General features: G+C 42.7%; 1 protein-coding gene across 1 annotated transcript; it reads right to left on the bottom strand.

Moving 5' to 3' along the window:
* Positions 1–1,338: 1,338 nt before the first annotated feature.
* On the bottom strand, positions 1,339–24,233 carry sec24a (SEC24 homolog A, COPII coat complex component). The gene is made up of 23 exons (XM_076273519.1): positions 23,890–24,233; positions 20,211–20,747; positions 17,115–17,294; positions 16,357–16,428; positions 16,071–16,234; positions 15,755–15,936; positions 14,737–14,839; positions 14,136–14,262; positions 13,899–14,008; positions 13,605–13,717; positions 12,483–12,601; positions 11,838–11,893; positions 11,304–11,510; positions 10,771–10,894; positions 10,339–10,497; positions 9,959–10,132; positions 7,838–7,948; positions 6,819–6,994; positions 5,139–5,276; positions 4,443–4,547; positions 3,991–4,083; positions 2,856–2,959; positions 1,339–2,584 (listed from the first exon to the last, which is right to left on the bottom strand). Exons 1-23 carry the CDS (start codon positions 23,945–23,947, stop codon positions 2,470–2,472), a joined length of 3,327 nt encoding a protein of 1,108 aa, XP_076129634.1. The 5' UTR covers positions 23,948–24,233; the 3' UTR covers positions 1,339–2,469.
* Positions 24,234–24,524: the final 291 nt, after the last annotated feature.

Raw genomic sequence — 24,524 nt, forward strand, 5'->3', positions numbered from 1 at the left:
ATGAGCCTATTCAATTATAAACAAGGAAAAAAAAGAGAAACAACAGCTTATTTCTTAATCAGAATAGGTGCAAGTGCTTGAAATGTAAGAATTTTGTAAGTTTGTGCGGGAATAGCAGGTGCAGAAAGACAACATTTCCACACTCAGACACGCACACAAACACAGTTATTACACTTGGGTCTAGTAGACCCGAACACCATGTTAGGCCTATGTGCAGGGGTGCTGTATGCAGTCATTGAAAATAAGTCATTTTTTGTTTTTCACAGAAAATAAGCCAAGGCTAATGAATCTGAGTTTGAAGAAATAATAAATGGCATAATTTTTTAGCAAACATTGAAAATGGGTCCCACAGACCCAAACACCTTACAAGGGTTAAAAGTTTGCAATGTTGGGTAACGTCACTTCTGATGATGTTCAAGCAAAACAGAGAGCTAGCTCACTACTCCCTTCCCCTCCCTCCCTCCCGTGCAATGGAAACTCTCCTAAACATGCATCTTGTCAGTGATTGGCTGGAACAGTTTGTTATATATTTATGGTCTATAGCTGGTCCAGGTTGTTTTTGTTGCCGCTTTTGGAGCCTTGTCTGTCCACAGAGACCACTTTTTTTAGTGTATCCAGTACACAGGCAGCTAGTGGATGGTGAGGTGATGTTTGCTGTGACAAAAAATGTTTTAGCTTATAAACTGCGTAACATCGCTTAGAGCAACTTTAATAAGTCTCACAATTTGCTACAGTTTTATACTGAATTCTGGTTTAATTTTAAGACACATTTACAAAACTAGTTGTCAGCTAGGTACAAAACTCCCTCAAGCCAGTCATTGACTGATATATTAATTCAGTTCCTTTAAGAGAAACAAACCAACTTGGGATCTGATATAAAAAGTACAAAAAAACTCTGTTGCGCTGAGGATTTAGTGAGCTTTATCATCTCTGAGACGGAAAGCAGTATCAAAATTACATGGGAAAAACATTGTTATATCTTGGGAAGTTAAAAGGTTTTGGTAGATTTTGATTATTACACATAAAGAAGCAAATCAAAACTATAGTCCAATCTTCACCATCATTCATAACTTATTTCTTCAGCATTACAATTAAGAAACACTTAAATTATAACATGAAATTTCACACACCAGAAGAACTAAACACTACATGTAACTGGATTCTTTATCACAGTTTGAATGTTTTCTGTGATACACACTCCTATTGTTTGATTAAAACTTGAGATAAAACGTAAGTCATTTTGAAAGAACAAAATGTGTATGCAGAGACAACATTTATCAGAAGAGAAATGGATTAAGTAAAATAGTCCTTCATTTACGACAGAACAACCACTAGATATAAAAGGCCCAACCAGTTTATTTTTTTATCATAAATTCACCTTAAGGTCATACTAAAATCCATCTTTATCATTATAATGTACTTTTCAATATACAAGTTTTTAATAAAGCATGATTAAAGATCAAATGGCTTTGTTATGTCTGTTAAAGAAATTTCCCATATCCTATTATATTAAAACATTTCATATACATAATGTCTTGCCTTTTAACAGAAGCCTAAAAAAACTGAGTTCCCATACAAGGCAAACACAGATGTAATTAGAATGGGATTCTCATAAATTAACAAACGAAAAGGAAATAAAATAAAAACATGAAAAGTTTGAAATTTTTCACAGAGTGACTGCCAGAAACCACAAGGTGAAGACAGCATTCCACTTGATCAATGTACTCACAGCAAAAGATTACAAAAGGAGTGAGGCCACCCCTCTCTTTCTAACTTCCATCTGCCACATTTCTTTTGTCATTGCAAGTCTGTGGATTTGTTCGACTGACAATAGCAGTGATCGAAATAAGAGAATATTTATGCCGTTCTGTCATACCATAAAGCATTACTTTATTACTGACTGTGCCCCTCAGTAGAGCTCTACATTGAGCTAGGAGCTCAAAAGACTTTAGTGTGATACATACTTTACTTTATTATTAGCAAGTACAACTGTGCTTCATCATCTGAATGTCTCCATACTGTCTCTCCCGAGAAGGTCAAATACTTGATTTATCGACCTACATGGATGCATTATTATTTTTATCCCCCCCCACCCCCCAAATGATTTCCACATGCTACTAGGAAATCAACAATCTGCCCCTCATCATTGACATGTTGAATAAGAAGTTTGATTTGAGAATAAGCAGCCAAGTGGACCAGTCTGTCTCCAGGGGAACTGATGAGAAGATACACAAAGAGAGAGAGAGAGAGAGAGAGAGAAATGGTGGTGGTGTCCTTCAGAACGTACCGACAGGACGACAGAACGTACCGACAGGCTCGGAGTCTGAACGCCAGTCATACGGTCGGACACATTCTCACTGTCCTCACACCACCCCAACCCCACCCCATCAATACTGCCAGAACAACTGCATACTCCTCGCGTTGACCCCCACCGCACCCCCTCCCAACCCTCTCGCCTGCAGCACCAGCTTATTTGGAGATTTGCTGCTGCACGTGGAGAAGGAACTCATAATAGGACAGCGCCGACTCTGTTCGATCCTCAACCATGCTCTGCATGAAGTTAGCCTTCAGCTGGCTATCATCCCTGCAGCAGAAAAAAAAGATAGATAAAATGAATGTCATATCAACAGTTATTGTGGTGACTTAAGGGCACAAGAGTAGGGCTGCAGCTAACATTTATCTTTTTCATGGTTGATTAATCTGGCCATTGTCTTCTCAATTAATCGATTTGTTTTTTGGTCTTTGAAATATTAAAAAATGAATACAAAACAATATACAGCAGCAGCAGTTTTCTACAGAAAAGTTGTTTCTTGAGTAATAGCTAACTGCAAGTAGTAAACCTAGTTTTCACATACTTGATGACATGTAAGGTGGGATAAAATGGCCTCTGTTCCCGTAGCCAGCCGACGAATGCTCTCGTCCTTGTGGACTCAGCAGTGTCCAGTTCTGGGAGCTGAGTCTGAGGATAACAGAAAACAGCATGTTTTTCCACAGCAGACGATCCCGGCAGAGTCATGCAACACCTTTATAAAAATGATTCCTCTGCTTGACATTGCTGCAGAAACCTTTGCTATACATTAACATTCTGAACAGAATCACATTGCAATATACATTTAATTGCAACACTATCACAATGTAGTGGAGCGTGCAACTTGCATATTAAATAGGTAATAGTAATAATAATACATTTTATTTAGAAAAGCGCCTTTCAAGGTACCCAAGGACACTGTACATAAAACATGCAGTCATATCCATGGTTGGATTCACTGACAGGTACAGCTGTAAGCAATCGTAAATCTAATTATTTACTAATATTTACTTTAATTTATTATTATGGGCCCCCACTGCCCATAGGGTTTGATTATCTTGTACAGGGTAATGGTAGGGACTTTGCAGTTAATTTACTACAAAACCGCAACATAGCCAAGAGAAATGCAGAGAAACCATCATTTTCAGTCCTTCAGTGATCTGACAGACATTTCTTTTCTAAACAAGTTTAATAATCATATAATAATAGATGTTATTTATGAGCGTCTTTCAAGTCACCAAAGGACAATGTACAATTAAAGGTTGTATCAGCGATAGCGAGGATACGTCACTTCTGTTGTTGTTCAAACAAAACAGAGAGCTAGCTCGCTACTCCCTCCCCCTCCCTCCCGTGCAATTAAAACTCTCCTAATCGTGCATCTCGTTGGTTATTGGTTGAAACACTTTATTTTGCCTTTGAGTGGTTTGCCAACCCTTGTTGATAGGAATTGTTTTTGTGTGCATATCTCGGAGCCTAGGCTGCCTACAGAGACGCTTTTTTTTGACGGCCTGCTTATGGGGCAGACAGCTAGCGGATCGTTAGGAAAGATTAGATGAATGTGATCCTTTATGTTTGGGCCTTTTTTGGGACTGAAATCGCTGATACAACCTTTAAGTGAAAAGACGACATTGTGTAGTACTAGATTACTGGAATGCAATGGACAAAATCCCTCCTTGTCTTACCATGTTCTGGGGAAGAGCTGCATAGCTTGGAACCCCAAGGACTTGAGTTAAGAACTGAGGATTGCAGTTCCTTCCCACCCATAAATACAGCACCTAGGACAAAGAAAAAAGATTGACAAAATTGACAAAATTCCTCTCCACCATATCCTTCATGCTAGATAAGCTTTAGGTGATCAAGAGACCTATAGCATCTGTCTACACTCTTAAAACGAATGTGTTGGAAACACCACAAACTGCGTTGTCCCTATCTGGACATAGAGATGTGTTAAAAACAATGCAAGTTGTGTTATTTTCAACACCTACTGTGTAACGAATAACAAAAGCAATGTGTTTGTGCTGTCCCTATCTGGACACAGATGTGTGAAAAATAACGCATGTGTTGTTTTCACCACATTCGTTTTAAGAGTGTTCACAGATATGGAGAGTGGGGTGAGTGGGAGGCGTGTGTTTACCGAGCCAGTGTCCATGAGGAAGGCTCCTTCTCTGCTCAGCTTCTCCACAGACAGCTGCAACACGCGAGGCTGGGGGATGGTGTGGTCACTGACATTCAGTGCCCCCTATGGACCAGAGAGTAGAACAGAACAGCTCAGCAGTGACACTTCCACAGCAGTGCCCTTACGAAGCACTTGACACCAGAAACAAAAGACGGCAAAGACCATAAACAAACTAAACTTTGTGTACATGAGTCCTTCTGAACAGGATGAAATTTCATAAACCATCTCAAGTCAAAATCGGAAATGTTTTGAAAGGGGACACTGTTTCCATCTGAAACTGGAGCTGGACCAACCCAGCAGATAAACCCACGCAGGAAGAAAATATTTACATTTGTGGACAGTGTTTTCTTTGCAGTGTGTGCTGGCGGCCACAGTTAGTCATAACGACAAACGAACATCTAATCGGACACAAATAAACCCATCTTGGAAGGATACCATTGCCTCAGCTGTACTCTCCCTCGAATTCCACCTGTTATTGGTGAATGTGGCATTTATTCCTTTAACACTACCACCATGTGGATTTATGCACACACACATTCAGGTTTAGGTTTTTAACAAAGTGGTCCATCCAGTTAAAGGAATGGCCACGTGAGTTAATTAAGATGGAGCGGTACACTCACTATACACATCCTCCTTGCTGTTCGTTGGCCTTACCTCGTCGGTCAGGTCATCCACACGGTACAGTGCTGGGTGGATCATGAGCATGAGGTAAGCCAGTGGCTGGTACTTCAGCTGACACATGGCGAACACACGGTCGTCCAGTCGAGTACTGGTGCCTGTCCGGAAGGCAATCTGGAAACATCCGACAAGAAAATCAAGAAGCACATTAACTCAGTGCAATTCATATGTTCAGATAAGGGGAGCTTCAGAGTTTCAGAGTTTGCAGTTCCTCTGTGTACAGAGTATTCATCTTGGATCAAATCATGGTTTTCATCAGCAGGAAGAATTTATACTTAATAATTAAAAACTTGCTGATAAATATACAGCAAGCATCCTACGGTTGCTGAGTGGCATTCGAATGAGTTGACGTCATATTCAAATTTGCAGCAGTCAACTCATATCCTTGAACTGGACACCTGTACTTTAACCAAAGTAAATAAATACAATCTTAACTGTAATCATCTTATTTAAAGGTCCCATGTGTAAGAACTTCTCCCATCTAGTGTTTAGGGAATATATTGCAACCTAATAGAACTACGGTAGCCGTCGCACATCAAAAACATAACACCCAATTTACACCAAAGATCCACGTCGAGACGAAACAGTCACAGAAAGAGTTGCAGCGGTGTGAATTAAATACTAAATGGTGCACGTCGTTGCCAGCTGTTGCAAAGCATTTAGGCTACCATATCTAGTCGCAGCTCATCTAGTTGCGAATCTATTCTACCTAGATGATGACCGTAGTTCCGAACTCCGAAATAGGTACTGTATGTCAAAACATAAACTTTTCTCTTTTGTCATTGCTTGTGTATGATGCCAATGAAACACACTTTCGGACATAAATCATTTAATTTTGCCTGTTAACCGAGCTAGTTAGCTAACGTTAGCACAGTAAACTGAAAGTGAATGGGAATGGCTAGTGATGTTGGCTGGCTAGGTAGGTAGCAGCTAAGGACTTTGGTTAAACTTGTATATTGTTGCAAACTAACCTGAAATAACATACATTCAGCAACTTTGTTAGCCTGGCTAAAGTCAGACCTCATCTCATTGAGATGGGGTCTGGGAACTAGGCATTTATTTTCTCGTATTTGAAACGTGGTTTACGAATGCCCAGAGCCGTTTATTGGGCACTACGAATGTCTATCAAATGCGTCTGTACGTAGCTCATTTTTTTTTTTATCATCTTTTTCTTCATCTGTTTGGTTGGAAAATGCAATGTCAATGTAGGAATGTTAGGAATACATGTAGCTTGTAGAAAATTGGTTCATAACTTACATCGCTAAATGTAGGGAAATTCAGCAGATGAATCCAAAATAAAGTTTTTCTTTGCATGCCAAAGACGGAGCTGTATTTCGCAAATGTCCCTAACTGGTCACCGTTATTTTTAAAACGGCGCACGTAGATGGAGCGTTTCCAAACGCTATGTATATGTAAATGCCGATTTCTAAGCCAATTGGTATGCTTCGAATTGGTGGTGGTGGTAATTAAACATGAATGAGGCCACATTTCATAAATGGGAAATGTTAATTTAGTTAACAAACAACTGAAAACGTTCCACACGGTCCCTTTAATTAATTAACGTGAGTAACAAAATTCACAGAAAGACAGAGCTGGCTGTGTGTAGGTGTGCACTGGACAGGTGTGTAGGTGTGCATTGGACAGGCGTCCACTTACCTGTTTGAGCAGGGCGAGGATGTAGAGGGGGAAGAGACGCAGGCAGGTGGGGGACAGCAGCCCGGGCTGCTGGATGGTCAGCACAGCGGTGCGGTACGAGGCCAACGAGTCAATCACAGCATTGGTCATTGCGTCTCGGGCGTCACTCAAGCTGGCCGTCACGGAGCGATCAACAGCTAAAGAGAGAGGGGGAAAAACACCCACGGTAACATTACTAACCTGGTATGAGGCTTTCCATTAAGGACACACTGCACTGAATAAGATGACTGGAGGCTGTAAACTACTGATTATAACTAATTATAGAAGATATCTTTCAATATGAAGTGGAGTAAGTGGCTACTAGGCAGGACAAGGTTGAGACTAACAGAGACACCAGGTGCGTAATTGAAACATTCGATTCGAAGAGCGTAAAAATAGCTTTAGAAGACTGTTTTTCAAATGTAGCCATCGCCATCATGTCTGGTGCAGTCAGTTGCATTGATAATTGTGTAAGCTAATTATTGCAGCAGATGCTCCATTCAGTTACGTGCCTGGTGTAGCCTCCCTGTAAGGCGTGGTTCTGGCAAAAAGTCTAGCCAGCATGTGAAGTATAAGTATATATACTCTTTTGATCCCGTGAGGGAAATTTGGTCTCTGCATTTATCCCAATCCGTGAATTAGTGAAACACACTCAGCACACAATGAACACACAGTGAGGTGAAGCACACACTAATCCCAGCGCAGTGAGCTGCCTGCTACAACAGCGGCGCTCGGGGAGCAGTAAGGGGTTAGGTGCCTTGCTCAAGGGCACTTCAGCCGCTCCCACTGGTCGGGGCTCGAACCGGCAACTCTCCGGTTACAGGTCCGGAGTGCTAACCAGTGGGCCACGACTGCCCCAAAATACGGACAGCTGAGCTACGATGATGATTGGTAGTATGCTTGATTATCATGGCATAAACCAGGAGGACAAACTGAAAAATGCACGAGTTGTAGTATATGCAACATCAGTATGGAATTTCTGTCCATCCAGTGATTCTTACCCATGCTGGCCAGAAGGCCGGTGATCGCTTGTACATCTGCTCCAGCAAAGATGTCCGACAGAGAGTTGACCACGGGTAGACACATGGTGTGCACTCGGATCCTTCTTTCACCTGAGAAACACACAAATGCACACCTCAGCAAGAGAAATTGACACAGGATAGTGGCTACACCAATACATCTGAAAATAAAGATGGACAGTGCACGTCCATCGTCAAAGCGAGGTCACTGGAAGACATGTCTCGACCCTGTACGCATCTTAGGTAGGAAGGATCTGATCTTGGCCATTTCACACCTTTAAGCAGTTCCGTACACACCTCATAACGTGGGGGTTTTAAGTGTCTTGTGACATTTCTAAATGCACATTTTGGTGTTTAGCCGAACATCACATGTTGACTGCAATCTGCAAGACGTGATTAATTAATATTCTAAAACTGATAGTTCCGGTTCTTGATTGTGATTGGCGTTCAATGCCGTTGTAGATAGATAGATAGATACTTTATTGATCCCCAGGGGAAATTCAAGGTCTCAGTAGCATACAGACAATACACACACATTCACTAACAGCAGAAAAAGTAATTAACCGTATATAATATAAAAAACACAACTAAGCAATAAGGACAGTAGAAGATAAAGAATCTACTAAATATACTAAAATACAAATTATACTAACACTTAATCTAAATCAATTCTAAAAACAGTATCCACATAGTGGTGATTAATCAATCAAGAGGCGCTTGCAATGACTGAGGCAGGGACTGAGCCTGTGATTCTCTGTGCATAGTAAGGAGAATCACAGGCTCAGTCCCTGGTAAAATCCAGCATAAACATACACCTTGACTGCATTCTATATTTCTGCACTACCATAACTTGATAAAAACGTTAAAGTAGCTGCGTCTCGACGTTGCTTGGCAACCATTCAGATAGAGGAAATATATTTCTTAGCGGAAATATATGACTATAAATCAGTTCCATTTCTAGTTGCTGTGCCTTTACTTTATAAAACTTTGCCAGGTATTTATAGTAAGAGTTTTAGAAAAGCAATAAGCCACTCGAGTCTGTAAGTTACACTGATTCTATAACAGCTAAGGGGGGTTTTAGGCACTCTGCTAGCACGTCATGCCTAACAACGCCGTTTAGCTGTTGTAGAATCAGTGTCACTTACGGCCTCTCGGGGCTTATTGCTTAAATCTACTATATTGTCCCAAGGTGTGTAATAACTTTGATATTAAGCAATAAGACACAATAAGCTATATTAATTTAAGAAAGTACGTTTTTAGTGTGTGGTTTACATATGAGCCATTGGTGCATATGCATGTAAATTGTAATTGAAGTAAATTGAGAGATCACCTTTAAGGTACCGGATCTCGAATGCAGATTGAGTGCCAACAAGGTGTGAACAGGATTTTAGAGATTTAACAAACTATGGTCAATTCCTAGCGGTCCTGACCAATTTTCTGTTTACTACACAAACTCTGACGAAGGACGTTTGGCTTGATTTCAAAAAAACAAAAGTCCATCATTATTTACACACTGATCAACACAAAGAGCAGACTGATCACAAGAAAGCTGTATAACTAGATGTTCCTACAAATTCAAACAACTTAGTAAACTGATCCCTAAAAATAGTAGCACACTACCGTTGGTTAACTGGAGTTAAAAAATTCCAACCATGCCTTCTGAGGTCACCACTGACCACAGTCTCTAGTCTAGAGTGACACTCCAGCTGAGAGGCAGCAGAGGCCATCCTGCTGTGGTACTGGTGAAGAGTGGACTATCCACCTTATTCCTGAAACCCTACCTCCGTCCAGTTTTTATCTTCCGTGCATTCTGTTTACATAACAACTTAACGCAGTCTCAGCAGGCTAACTAGAATATTCTTCAACTTCTACTTCTTTCGAAATGTTGACAATTCTGCAGTCCATATGGATATTCTATATAATGTTTGACTGAAAGAAAAAATCTAACTTTACTTTTATATGGCTTAGGATGCAGAAGCCACTGTTTACCATCATATTAAAATGCAGAAACAATGCAGCTTCGGCCGAAAATAGAAAACCAGATTTCTGAATATTGACGTGTCATTGCAACAGCCATTGCTGGCTCATGAATGTCATTGATACCTTTGCTGGACGTGTAGAGCAACGCAGCCTGGAAGGAGACAACCTGCATGTCCACCAGGTTCTCCTCGATGGACATCTGCACGGCGAAACCGGCATCCGGGTTCACGTTGGGCAGCGAGAGCAAGTCCGTCGAGCGCACAAAGAAGTTCCCGTGGAAAGTGTGTATGGAGAGGCCTGAGGATGCCAAACGAGAGAATTAGGTTTCCACCAATCGCTGAACTGACCGCAGACACGCTTCAGATCACAACATTAGTGTTCCCATTGGAGAGAAACACAAAATATCTTGAGGGGAATGTGACTAAATGACAACAAATTTACAGGGGAAGAAAGGTTGACGTGCGATCAGCAATTTCTGAACAAGGAGACCATGGAGACTTCACCTTTAGTGCATCGTATCCTCATCACGGCCTCAAAGCCAATCTTGCGGGTCAGGTATCTCTTGAGGTCTTTCTGGAAGCGCTCGGTCTGGGCAGGGTTGTGCTGGTTGTGGTAGGAGGGGTAATAGTGCACACTTCCTGCTGAGTACCTGGATATGCAGCCTGTACGGAGGGAGGACAGGGAGGAGGACGTCAGCGCCCTGACAAATAGGTTCACGCCAACCAAGTCATCCACTCCTCGCCATTTAAACGTTTCCCAAATAACAAAAGTTCTATGGAACAGCATACAAACAATAGTATCTAGTAATGGCTAACTGCTCGAGCCCAGAAATAAATGCAAGGGAATCACGCTGGAAGTCTGGGATAAAAGCCATACACGTCTTTCTCGTTTACTGCTTATTAACCAACGCATACTTTTTTTTTTGCTTTTCTTACCCAGAGAGGCCAGGTCACAGTACTGTGAACTCAGCATAAACAAATCCACGGCCACCTGCTGTCCTGAACAGTCCAGAGCCAGCTTCTTGTAGAAGTCGGTCGCAGGTGAGAGATGCGGGATGTCCTAGGGACCAGAGCACGAGAGGGGAAACAAACCATTAGACAACACAACAGAAACCATTAGACAACACAACAGAAACCATTAGACAACACAACAGACAGACATCAGCGCTGCATCAGCGTTAGAGTTTTTCACCAGCACCACCACTACAATGCCAAGGTCAAAGTCAAGGTCAAGGTGCATTGCGCAGGATTTTGTGGAATCTCAGTGCTTCGATGCCAAGAGTGTAATGCCCATTCTAACGGCTTATTAAGCTACTGCAGATCAAGAGGAGGGCAAGACCTTTGATTTTTGCTCTTTTTTTTATAATATGCGAAAATAAATTGAGATGCAACTATAAAATTGAATCTGAAAATCAATGCTTCGATGCCAGAGTGTAGTGCCCATTCTGATGGCTCGGACTGGCCCTCACCTTGGCAGATGCCCTCTGGTTAGGGTCCTCTCTGGACTTGAGTGCCCCGACGCCCAGAGTGGGCAGCTGGGTCTGGAAGACGGACACACGGCCCCCGGTGGGCGAGAGCAGCTTGAAGGCGGCCTGCAGGGATGGGCCCAGGGCAGACTGGGTCTCCATCGTCTTACTGAACATCTGTGGTAAACTCTTCAGCAGGTCCTGGACCAGCTGCCAATACACACACACAATACCCACACACCACGTTATACATGAACTATACACACAATACACACACACCACGTTATATATGAACTATTCACACAATACACACACACCACGTTATTTATGAACTATACACACAATACACACACACCACGTTATTTATGAACTATACACACATACACAATACCCACACACCACGTTATATATGAACTATACACACACATACACAATACCCACACAGCACGTTATATATGAACTATATTGAGTACAACTAGCAGAAAACACCAAATAAAATGGCAAAGCACAAAGCAAAGAACCCAAAAGCAAACTTACCTCTTTGCATTCATTGAAGTTTACTAAAAGGCTGTCTGGTGTAGGTAAAAATATATCTACAAAGAACACAAAAAAGAACATGAATCTTCATATCAAACACACAAATCTGTCCTCACTCTCCACGGTCATATTTTTTTTATCTGTGTCGGAGGCAATAATTTCTTGGAAACTGGTCAAAAGTTGACCAAACACATCTCACAAAACAAAAAACGTTTTGTGACGAAAGCTTAAGAAAAAGAAGCAATGACGTACTAAAAAGAAAAAGAAAAAGGAAGTTGGCACACATGATGACAGTTTAAAGAAAAGCTGACTTAAGAACCTTTGGATTCTAGATCCGGCTAGTCAGCTCTAGGCTTGGAGGATCTCTGTGCAAACACTAGCATGAGTCAGCAACCAACTTGTCGGACCCCATTTAGCCAAACTAACCACAAGCACAAAACCACAATATCAGATTACAGATGCTTTTTCTGTTTGTTTGAAAAGACACTTTTGCAAAATAAATCACGCACCCCAAATCTGCCACTCAAACTGAATAGGTACGTATGTGCATTTCTTTTATACTTTGCTGTTAATAAATACATTATTGCTGCCCTTGCGTTTGCTGTAAAGCTGTGTGCCTGTTGGGAGCTTGCCAGCCTTACATACCTTCTATATCAGACACAATAAGCATCTGAGGCTGAGAGAGCCCTTCCTGGAGGTTGTAGAAGTGGATCGTACTGTCAAAGGTTATGAAACCAATCTTCGTCCTAGTATCCCCAGGAAGCCTGAAATAACAAGACCTTTATCAGTAAAGCACTTATTACGTATCACATACCAAACATAGCAAACCGGTGGTGTCAGGTCTCTTAAAGAAGCACTATGCAACAATTTTAGCAAAAATGACTTTAATTATGCAGGTTGAGAGTCTTTCTGATGGTTCTACAACTCTTTCTGGGTCGTTTGGCTTCTCCACGGAAAAAACGAATATGCAACTTTCTGGACCCGGTCCGGGTAAAACCGGATGTGACTCAGCGGAAGTATCCAATCGCTTTGAAAATGTAGTCAGATTGTAGTTTCGAAAATGCTTTACGGCAGAAACACCCCCAAACATGGGACCGGCTAGATAAACAGCCAGTTGCAAGGCAATTGTTGCATTCATCATGGATCAATCGACAAATAAGAAACCCAAGAAGCGACTGTCGGAGGAACAGAAGAAAAGGGAGTTTGACAAAAAAAAAAAAAAAAAGAGACCAGACACGAGTGATGGGGCGAGTTTTTGAGGAATGGCATCAAGTGAGAGACTCTGAAGACAGCAAAACGGACGCCGACTTGGCTTTCTTGCTGTTGAAATTGTAAGTAGCCTGCCCTTGGGTAAACTTCGTCTTTGTAATGGCTTGATAGTCTCTTGAACAATGTGTTTGCTCGACCGTTTTATTGTGAGCCCTGTATGTGTTTAGCTTGGTTTCTTGATAGCGAAGCAGTCACTTGCTACCAACCATGTTTGTTTACGTTCTGAATCCAGGTTCTCGTTGTGTATTAAGATATCTAGATCGGCCTTCGAATGTCGCCTGATTTGTCGCCTATTCCGAAGCTGCAGGGGGAGCTGTGTAGTGAAAAATGCGAGCCCAAATCCGGCGAAAACCCAGAAACAGCAAAGGAATAACCAGACCTGCATAGTGCTTCTTTAACTGTTTTTGTGGTAGCTTAAAAGATGGGCTGCCTTCAAAATGCATTGAGTTTTAAGAGGGATGCTGCATCCAATAATTTGACATAATTAGCTTGACTTACGAGTTGAGGTTCTCGAGAAGCGACTGACAGACAACATCGATGTATCCAGTCTGCACGGCATTGTGGGAAACATCGAGGACAAACAGATAAACAGCTGGCTGGGGTGGTCGCAGCTGTGGACAAGACAAGACCATAAAAGTTGAGATGAGAGAGCACTCAGAATATCACATACAGAGACACACACATGCAAGCATTCATACACACGGATACGCACTCACAAACAGAACACATGATCTATTAAAACACATCGCTGCATTGTTAGGAGACAGAACCAGTGTGGCGATGGAACATTACCATGTATTCAGAGGGAGCGATAAACTCAATGGTGGCGTTCTGGACCTCGGGTCTTTTATGGGGCTCTCCGTAGCATCTGCTGACGGGGTTGTACATGAATTCCTCTGGGACTGGAAGGAGGAACAGCGTGCCTTGTGGTTAACACTCAGGCCAACACTCGAAGCCACTAAACTATGGGTCACATTGAACTCTCAACAGCTCACACTTTATGTAATTTAATTCCATGTCATCACTGACCGTCATTGACTCTGTAGCAGAGGTTGCACTTCCATCTTCTCTGGTCCAGAAATGAGACAAAGGGGTTGATGTAGGTTCTGCAGGAGCGACACCTGACGATCGTGCTGGAGGTCACCACGGGAAGCTGCTGCAGAGTCCCAAACAAGGAGAGCACATCACCACACACGCACAAACAAAACCACAGGAAGAAAAGGGCCTCCTGTCCTTAGCTTGAACCCCACAAGAGGATCTAAAATGTGGGCTTTCAAAACAAGAGTACACCACTTTTTGAGGCAATTAATTTAGTGTTAGCCAACCCGAGTCATACTCAAAAATTCATTTGAATGTTTTTGTAAGGTTATTGTATGCCCGTCATGTAGTTTAGGTCACTAGTTTTCACACCAAAATGTCTTAATACTAAGACGGTTCAGCAATGATCCCAGCAAATCCTAAGAAGAGGATGAAGGATGGATCGGATTTGTAATTTTTTATTTTTATTTTCCCATATCCAATCCAGTAATCTTGGCCAATATTGGACCGATACCGATCCTGAGTATCGGATCAGCTCATCCCTAGTAAGTACGGGTGAACAAAAGAGTGTGTGTAGAATCAGGCGTCTTACCGAGAGATCTTTGAAAGGGTGGAGCAGCAAGCCGAGGGGCAGCTTGGCTTTGTTAAGCAAGGCCTGCGTCTGGGGGATGCTGGTGAGAGTGCTGCGGAACACCCTGCACAAGGGACGGCAAGAGGAGAGGGACAAAAATATACATACATCACTCTGGATCTTTAGGAAAGCTTCTCATTTGCAACGACACAGAGCCCAAACAATTATAAATGAATAACTGAATTGTGCTTAATACAGCTGCTACTGTTAAACAGCTACATTGTTTCAAAGCTAGTCTGGCCATGTCCTTAATTATGCTTGCGTTTAATACAAAGAGACACAAGCCCAGTTCAGATGTAATCTCTTTTATAAAGCAGTCACTTCAGACATTCCCTTTGTGATGAGGGTAATCTGACAGGACAGGCTGAAAGACTGATAGACATTTCCAGAACAATGCCTCTCTCAGTGTTCATCAGACACACTAGATGAATGAAAACAGGTTCTGACAGCTCTTACTCAGAGCTGCTGCAGGTCTAACAGCACAGGACTAGACTGGTAGAAGCAGCATTGGTGGGCGCTTTTATAGAATCTACAAGGTGCACAAAAAATGCTATACACTGCAGTACAGGATGATCTTCATTATTTAAATCAGTCCCTCCTGGCTTTTGCATTCTTGCAATTTCTCAAATTCATACAATTTCATGCAAATTTAGGGTTGCAATTGACCACATTAGCGGTCATAATAATAATACTGCAACAATGACAATTTTTGAGAATTCTCACAGCAAATTCAGTCACTTCTGGACATGATAATCACAAAATCATCCTGGTGCTGGTTCTTAATGCTGGCCAGTCACTTTACTGTACAACGCTCATTTCAATTTTCTGATGTACAGCCTGTTTCTATTACTGATTTACAGCTCCCATTATCCATCAGCTACCACAACACAAACCAACTGGTCTCTAGACTGGCACAAAGCTGGTACAGCTGGCATACAGCTGGCATACAGGTGGCTGGCTAGCATGGCCGTGCACTCACTCTGGACTGCAGTTGACCTTCTGCAGGTCCTGTGGCAGGCAGGGCGTGGGGGCCTCGATGGCAGTGGGGGGGAGGAGGTTCCGCTCCTGCAAGAGGTTGACCACGCGCAGAGCGTCTGGGGTCTGAGACTGCAGGCTCATCGCAGCCATTGAGGGACTCAGCTGGGCAGGGCCCATCGACGTCTAGCAACAACAAAAACAACAACAAAAGAAAAAAACAGGTCAGTGCCTAATTCAACTGATTCTGTCCGTCTCTGTCCGTCTCTCTGTCTGTCTCGGTCGGTCGGTCTGTCGGTCTGTCTGTCTGTCTGTGTTACCTGTTGGTATGCCGCCGGACCAGAGCTGTAAGGCTGTGTTGGGTGCATAGGGGGTGCGTTTGGAGGCTGGGCCATGTTCTGGTACCCCGGGGGCAGGGAAGGGTAGGCAAGACCCATTGGCCTCCCTGCTGGCCCTGGCCCTGGCTGAGATGAGGGGGGGTCCGCTGCAACAGACAGACAAGTGGTCAAAAGGTTATCTTCATCATAAATCAGCCTTCCAACTGACAACAGATGAAGACATAACAGGCAGAAAAGGAAAACAGATAATCATCATGATTTAACTCACGGATGGTTCGGTCGCCGGCCTCAAAGCTGTTGGGAGCTTGAGAGTTGGTTGGCGCGTGAGTTTGTCTCATTCCTGCCAGGACAGAGAGACGCCATGAAGCACAGACATAACAGAGAAGTACCATTAAAAACACACACTTAAAGTCAATGAAACTACAGAATACTAAATGGACCAATGAACAATCTATGGAGATCTACAGAGAGGAAAACAGTGTTCAACAGACGACAGACTGCCATGACGACACGAGAATGTGAGGAGCCAAAGACGAAGAGGAATGGAACCAAGAAGATGATGACATGCAGGAGATACTGAGGAAATACCAGTACGCCACTGACTAGGACAACAACAACAACTATCACAAGACCTCTAGTGACTGAACGAGCACTAAGACAGCACCACTATCCATCCACTGAGTCACACCTGACTGATTAACATCCCAGTCCATGTTCTCCACATCATTGAACGCTGATGCGTTACTAGAAACACTTCCACTCGGACCAGCTGCCATGGCGAGAGGAAAAGCGGCGTTTTAAGCCGGTCAGTGTGTACTTGTGCATCAACGTCAAACACAAACATCTCACACACAGCAATATTCAGACATTGTGAAGCCGGTTTCACGTACATCGATTAAGCCTCGTCCGAGGCTTTTTAGTCTAGGACTTAAGGCTTAATCCATGTTCAGGAAACTGGCCACAGACATTGAAGGTGTATCTGATGAGATGCTAGAGAGCATTGTGGGAGCTCTGTTAGGGTCCTACCTTCATGTTGGGGGGCCATGGGTGGGGGAGGGGTGGCTGTGCCGAGGGGGGGTCCGGTGGGAGGCGGAGTTGGTCTCATGGCTGGCGGGGGTCCCGCTGTGGGAGGGGGCCCGTACGCTGGCCTCCCCGGCTGGTATGTCTGTGGGGTCATTGCGTTCATAGGCAGAGGTGGAACAGACCCTAAAAAAGGAGGTGTGACAATCATCAATCATCTTTCATAGTCAAGTTTAACATGGCTACAATTCTGGTACCAAATCCCCCCCCCCCTTGTTTGTGTTACCACACCGTTAAAATACATGCAGGTTCGGCAAATTATTTAGCTGTTAGACAAAACTGTTGATCCAACAGATGTATCCTGGAGAGTGCTATGCACTGGTGGTATGTGTGAGGTGATGATTAGGGTAGTGAGAGTTTGTATAAATCATTCATCATGAATTGGGAAGATATGCAGGCGAGTCTAGCTTTAAAGTGGTCACAAATTGCTTTCTACAATAACCAGTTCTATTATCTGAACAAACAGTGACATATGATAAAAATTACATGACCTGAACATACTAGGTCAATTCTCTTGGCACTCATGGTGAATACATCTTTTTCTTCCATAATTAATGTTAAGTAAATGTGCAGTTTCTGCACAATTTTAGTCAGAGAATAGGACCTATACTATGCCTAAAACATGCATGCATGATCTGTTACCTCACTTATTATCCAGACATCTGCATGAAAACATTTAACTCACAAGGGAAATTGACATGGCCATAGGTTACCCATAAAAACATTTTGCTATGTTTTTATCAACAGAAATTACATTTTGTGTGGAAATCAGTGTTAAAAAAAAACAAGATGTAGGCCCATCCGACCAGATTTCCAGCTTAGTGCATTAGCCGACAGTGCTTGGAGGTAGTGGCTCTCAAACTGTGTGGTTGAGTGGGTAAGAGCCAGGTGTGTTTGGTGTTAGTATTATTAATGATGACTTACACAGCGGTAATACTTTGTAAAGGTCTGGAAATTCTTGCCTTCATAAATGGCGTGCTTTCTCACAAAAGCATAGAATCACTGCGCTCAACACGTTGGCTATGATGAGGCATTCTCCTTCTGTCGGTGTGCACTGTGCGACTGTAGTTCATTTCGTTTTCAGAATGTTCATCATATCCATCTTTCTTCAGTGATTCGCAAGCTACCACCAGAAGGGGGGGGCAAACCACCGTTTTGAAAGTTCAAGGGGAAACGTCCCCCCTGTCCATCCCCTAATAACGCTCCTGAATACATTTCAAAATTAATTTCAAGATTTGAATGCTCTTCCACAAAGCATTATGTGGTCTTGGTCCAGATAATGCATTGCAGATTACACTGCTTTATGTCCATAGAGTGCACCTCAGATCAAAACACTGGTCTGTTGGTGGTTTAACATCTGAAGCATTTATTAAACAGTGGTGCCTGAGACTTTGCAGTGTTATTAGTAGACTCTATTCACCTTTATGTGCAATGGTTTAACTTTCCACATATATTTCACAACTATGCCCTAACTTTGTTTAAGATTATCATTTGTCCCACAGCATTTGTCAAATTAACTTTATGTCACGTTTATCATGTTTTTTTGAGACATCTCACATTTGTCTTACACTGTTTACACTAAAGGATCTTGTAACAACAGCTCATTCTGCTTTCAATTTTGAGTCCTAGGCTCTAATTAAACTGCCTGCTGTTGTTCATCCTGCTCTTCCTCAACAACTGTTCAGACTCTACAGACACTAGTTGAAGTTGCATTCAAGTTTTAAGTTTTCAATTCTTCAGTGTGCCTTCTCAGTTTTTAAGCAGAGATGAAATTGTAGTTTACCACATCTGAATACATCTTCTCAGTTTCTCCCTTTTTGAAAAACAACCAGGAGATAAGCTAGGCCTACCCTCCGCCACAAGTAACCTTATAGCCGGCAGCGCTAAGGTGCTAACGTTGCTGACTCAGTAAGTGGTAATGTCAAGCAGTGAAACGAATGAGGGGGAAAGGAGCCTGCTCCAGTGATCAGTTCACATGAGAGCCCCTAAAGATATAGGCTCTGCCAGAGATGTACTGATAAGTTTATCTAGTGGGTCCCTGTTGATTTTCTCCGATTTCACTTCTCATGGGATATCCATATGAGCATAAAGTTAAAATAAAACCCTCAGGACTCTGGTTATGGCAGGCTGGGTATAGTGACCAGATAAGTCAGTTAAACTACGCATTCACCGAAAAACACACTGTTCTTTTCACCTCTACACATGCATTTTCAATGATTCTAAGCAGTAAGCCATCATTAATGTAGTCTTAATTTAAGATGGGAGTTCAGGTGCACAGATTTACTTTCCACTGATACGTGATCCTGATAAAAGTGGTCAACCGAACAAATGTATGACCTCAAAGTTGCAACAGGAGACCCCTGTGGTATTACGTTACCATCAGCACTCCAGGAATGTACTGGTCTCAAATGCTTCCCTGTCTTTTGTGACTGCGATCTATTCTACTAGTAAGCAAGCACACAAAAAGAAAGAAAATTACAAATCGTAGTATAGAAATGTACGCATTATAAAAATTTGACAGGTGCTGGATACTAGCAAATACGTAGAAAAAAGAAAAGATATCCGTACACTGCCTTGTATGCTCCCAGTTTAATGGTAGGTTACAACGTTTCGACCACTCAGGTGAAGTTACCTGACGAAGACCTGAGTGGTTGAAACCTTGTAACCTACCACTAAACTGAGAGCATACAAGGCAGTGTGCGGATATCTAAAGTAAATTACAAAGATATGTTTCAGACTCCAGAAACTAATATATGAAGCAACGCGCTCACACTTACTGACTTGCTAGTTTTAACTTAACTGGGTTCTGAATCCCTCATATAGTGATAATGTATGATGTAAGCAAAGACAGCACTCTCAGTTCAGACTACAGCAAAGCAATAAAGTTCAACCAGGTATTACAAGTTAATCTGCATGAGCAAAGGATAATAATGCTAATGTCCCATCAGACTGACAGTCAGACAGACAGACAGACAGACAGACAGAAACACACACACACACACAGCGAGGTGCATGATCTGCCAGCTCCGCTTGGCTCCTTACCTGGTGGGGCCCAGCTGTTGAGTGAGGCGGGAGGCAGTGGGGGTCCAGGGGGCCTCGAGGCGTCGGGAGTGAGAGTGGGCCCTGGCGGGGGTCCTGCACTGAACCCCTGAGAGGGGGGCAGGTTCGGCACTGGGCTGGGAGACGATGACGTCGACGTCACGTGGTTCCCTGGCTGCGGAGGCGGCGTTCCCGCCACGCCCATGGGAGGGCGCACACCGTAGTTCCAGCTGGACGGTGAGGGGTTCTGAGCGTTGGGGTAGTAGTTGTTTGTTGATGCCGTGGGGAGCGGCACAGAGTTCTGAGAAGCGGGGGGCATCGGACCAAGGGGCATGGGTGGCGGGCCTCCCATCTGCGGCCTGACTGGCATGTGGGGCCCGGGGCCACTCTGATAGGAGCTGACTGGAGGGACAGCGTTGTAGAGTCCAGGCCCCGGCGGCATGGGGGCCTTTGCAGGCACTGGATTATGATAGCCGAGCTGACCAGGTGTGCTATAACCTTGGCTCACTTGCTGCATTGGAAAAGGGCTTTGTGAGGGGCCTAAAAAGAAAGGAAAGAAAGACAAGGTAAAGATCAAAACTAAACTTGCCTTTTTTCTTTAGCTTTGTTAAAATCAAAACAGTCAAAGATCAAAACTAACGTGCACTTTTAGCTTAATTAAAATCTGAACAGTCATCGGACAAGGACAAAAAAACTATTTTTTAATGTTGACACCAGAGACTGTATAGATGATAAATACACTCATCAGGTGTCACGTCCGCCATTTACTATCGTTATTCAACAAATGTCAAGAATGAGCAATATCACAGTGTGTCCAGTGTTTCCCACAGAATTTAATTCTATTTGTGGTGGTAGGTTTGCAGAATTACCTTGAATGCAACCGTTTTTAACAAATTAGCCCACTGTGGTTATGATGCAGATTTAAGCACAATTTAGCCAGTCGACTTTCATGCCAACAATTGCAAGATTGTTAAAGTTTTCTTTAAACGTGCATGTAGGTTTGTTGAGAGACAAGGAGAGGCTGTGCAAAGGTGCACATAGCTCTACATTGAAAGAATTACATCCAATTTAAATCATTGTGTGGTGGTCAGTGTTGATATTGTGGTGGGCCGCCACAAATAAGTCAATGTATGGGAAACACTGGTGTCACATGAACATTCACAGCAAGTTACCCAGAGTACTAAGCAGGTAACAGTAATCAGTGTGACATCACCTGCCTCACCAATCAGATAGGTTAACGTTCCAGTGGGCCAAGTCTTAATTAAAGGAAATTAAATACTTCTCAACAGCACAAGAGACCACAAATAGAATGCTTTTCTGCACACAGAACCATACCACTACAGTCTGTCTAAATATAGGTGATCTGTTAAGTCTACATTCTACTGTTGCAGTAATTGACTTAAAGTGTCCTTATGTTCACTGATACACTCGGCTAAAGAGAAGAGCTCGGGCAGGGGGTATAGCAAGATTAGCAGACGACTCTCTCTCTCTCTGCCAAACAGTGTAATCCCTGCACTTCCGGGCTGAGGAAAAATCTCCAGGACTAAGCTCCAGCTCATTCAATATACCCACCCAGTCCTGACCAAGAACCTCCAACCTGAACATACTGACACTTCAATATACCCACCGAGTCCTGACCAAGAACCTCCAACCTGAACATACTGACACCAAGGTCAACCAACATTACTGAGAGACACCATGGCTTTGTTACAGACTAACAGACTAGATTGAAGAGTCTAGGCTACAGCAGAGTACTTTGCTTGGAACTCTGTCTGCTCTTTTTTCCAATGACACGACACACTGTGTTCCCAACTTAATCCCTGTCGTTCACGACAATTTTGTGGAGACTTGAACAGGAGACTGAAAGAAAAGACACAAAGAAAATTTAACGCTAAAAACTGCCTTGTCAAAAAAAGCTTTAAGAAATTACCTACTTCAAATTAGGCTAACTCACAAATACTCTCTCTCTCTATAGATTACTTCCCCAATTGATTGCGAACATATCTGACATATCCCTAACCGTTTCTGAATTCAAAGGTCAATTATAAACACCAAGATTGTAATTCACAGGGAGAAGGTCCAAGAGGGAGAGATAACAGGAGAAAAAGATAAGTTCTGCAAGACACTCAGCAATGGTCAGACAAGATGACCCAATGACCATGCAGTAGAAAATCTACAACCACTTACATAGCTATCAAAAAACCTGGACAATTCCCACCTCTTGATGAGAGAGAGACACATTATCTGTAGTCATAACACAAGTCATGGCATGCACAATAAACACAAATTTACACAGTTTACAACGACAGAAACTTGGATAGGACATACCGAGAGGGCTCAACAACACAGCATTCTGATCACAGGGAAAAGAGAAATGAGCAGTGAAAGATCAACGCTGCCTAACCTTTGGAAAGATTTCAAAACAGCTGGATCACTCAAATGTGCCACATGTACACTGCCGAAGAGCGCCAAAAGCGTCAAGGCAAGGTATTGTAGAGTGAAATCTGGATCTTCCACTGATGAGATTGCTCAATAGGTCTTCATCTAGACTATTTCAAATAAGCAATTAAAAGCACGAGTCGTTGCAGGTGCTGTATGAGACTACCGTACATTAGCATATGTGAAACTACTACATACAACCCCCAAATAAGTGAAACTGTTTGCCGCATCGCTCAGAAGTAATGGAAATCATATAGATAACGTTACCTAAGGAAAACGAAAGCCAAATGGTGTAGAATGTCAAATGTTGAAAGGCTTTTCGATAACAAAAAACAACATTGCTATTGTGACAATATAAGCAAAAGAGCACCAACGTAATCAGGGACCCCGAAGTTGGGTAGGTAGCTTGGCTAGCGCTCCCCAGGACAACTCAAGACGAAACTTTCGAAGCACCAGGCCTCGTAAACCAGTGGTCGACCAACTATGCTAATATTATAAAGCACACCTGGTTATCTTTATTACGCCAAATACTAGCTGTAGAGGCTAATTGGCTAGCGCTAGCTATCTAGCTTAATTAGCAAGTTGTTAATACAAACTTTTGTAATTCCAATTCTGTGAAATAGGTAACGTTAACGCCAACGTTGGCTAGAACTAGCTAGAAAGCTAGCGAGCGAACAATCGTTCACGGCTTAGGGACTATAACCGGACCCAATCACTGTGTCGTATATCAACAACAGGTGCATTGGACTCACCACTATTAACTGAAATGCTTCAAAGTCGCGACCTAGGTGATCTAGATATAAATAATGAAAAAGGTAAAGCCAATTCGTTGCTCCCGAGTTGATTGGCTTTACGCAAATCAACCAACTAGCAAGCTAGCGGTAACAGCTTTCAACAGTTCATATGTTCAGTGTTAAATACGTATTACTATCAGTGGCTATCCCACTACAAAATCACTCAATTTACGTCTATATGCTAGCCGTGTCTGTTACACATAGCTATCTAGCTAACGTTATTGATTAGAGAAACACTACGCCAGCCAACTTAAATGGCTGGATCCACAACATCCTGAGAAAAGTTTATGCTAACGTTATCGAAAGGCTAACTAGCTAGCCAATAGCAAGCTAAACGGGTTACGTTAACCCACCCCGATTATTGATAACATACCGCTAGCTAGCTGCGGAGCTAATAAGCTTGAACTTGAGAAAATCTTAGAAATTATGCAACTCTTCAATTCACTTACCATTTACGTAAGCCTGTCCTCCTGCCCCATTTTGAGAACTGAAACCAGCGTTTGACATCTTGGAATAGACACAGGGATCAAATTGTAGAGGTTCTTCGTAGTGAATGGCTAACTATCCTATCAAAGTAACGCAACGTTACGAGGTTACCTGGTTAGCAAGAAACCAGGTAAAACGAATTCCCAGCGGGGGTAGACAGTTAACCTGATACAGAGTTTTCCCTCAGTGATTCTGAGCGTTATTTCGCTAAGTTGTCAACAATCTACCAAAGGACCATGACTGAGGCCGTTCCCTGTCTTACTAGGGTTCAGGCCCTGTCAAGAAGACAGCCGTGAGTTTCTTTGCCTCTTCCACAGGAAGTCGAAATCACACTACCAGGAAACGTCAACCCCCTTGAAGCATGCGCAGATGGTACACGTGGCATTTCCTGTGCAAAACTATTACTAACCGGAGGGGGAAAATGGATAAAATGTAGATTTTTTTTCTAAGAAAGTAATTACAAAGCACCTCGTAAATATATATCCATTATACAAAATATAAACACAATTTCCCCCCTCATACTACTAACTACTAATACTAATTTAACTGAAACATTACTAAGTCAAACTTTGTAAATAAACAAAAGTTTATAAATACA

Source organism: Alosa pseudoharengus, unplaced genomic scaffold (genome assembly GCF_046254945.1).
Source record: "Alosa pseudoharengus isolate Yale_2024_CS ecotype anadromous, Long Island Sound unplaced genomic scaffold, YU_APseudo_1.1 YU_APseudo_1.1_scf_8, whole genome shotgun sequence".
Taxonomy (NCBI): domain Eukaryota; kingdom Metazoa; phylum Chordata; class Actinopteri; order Clupeiformes; family Clupeidae; genus Alosa; species Alosa pseudoharengus.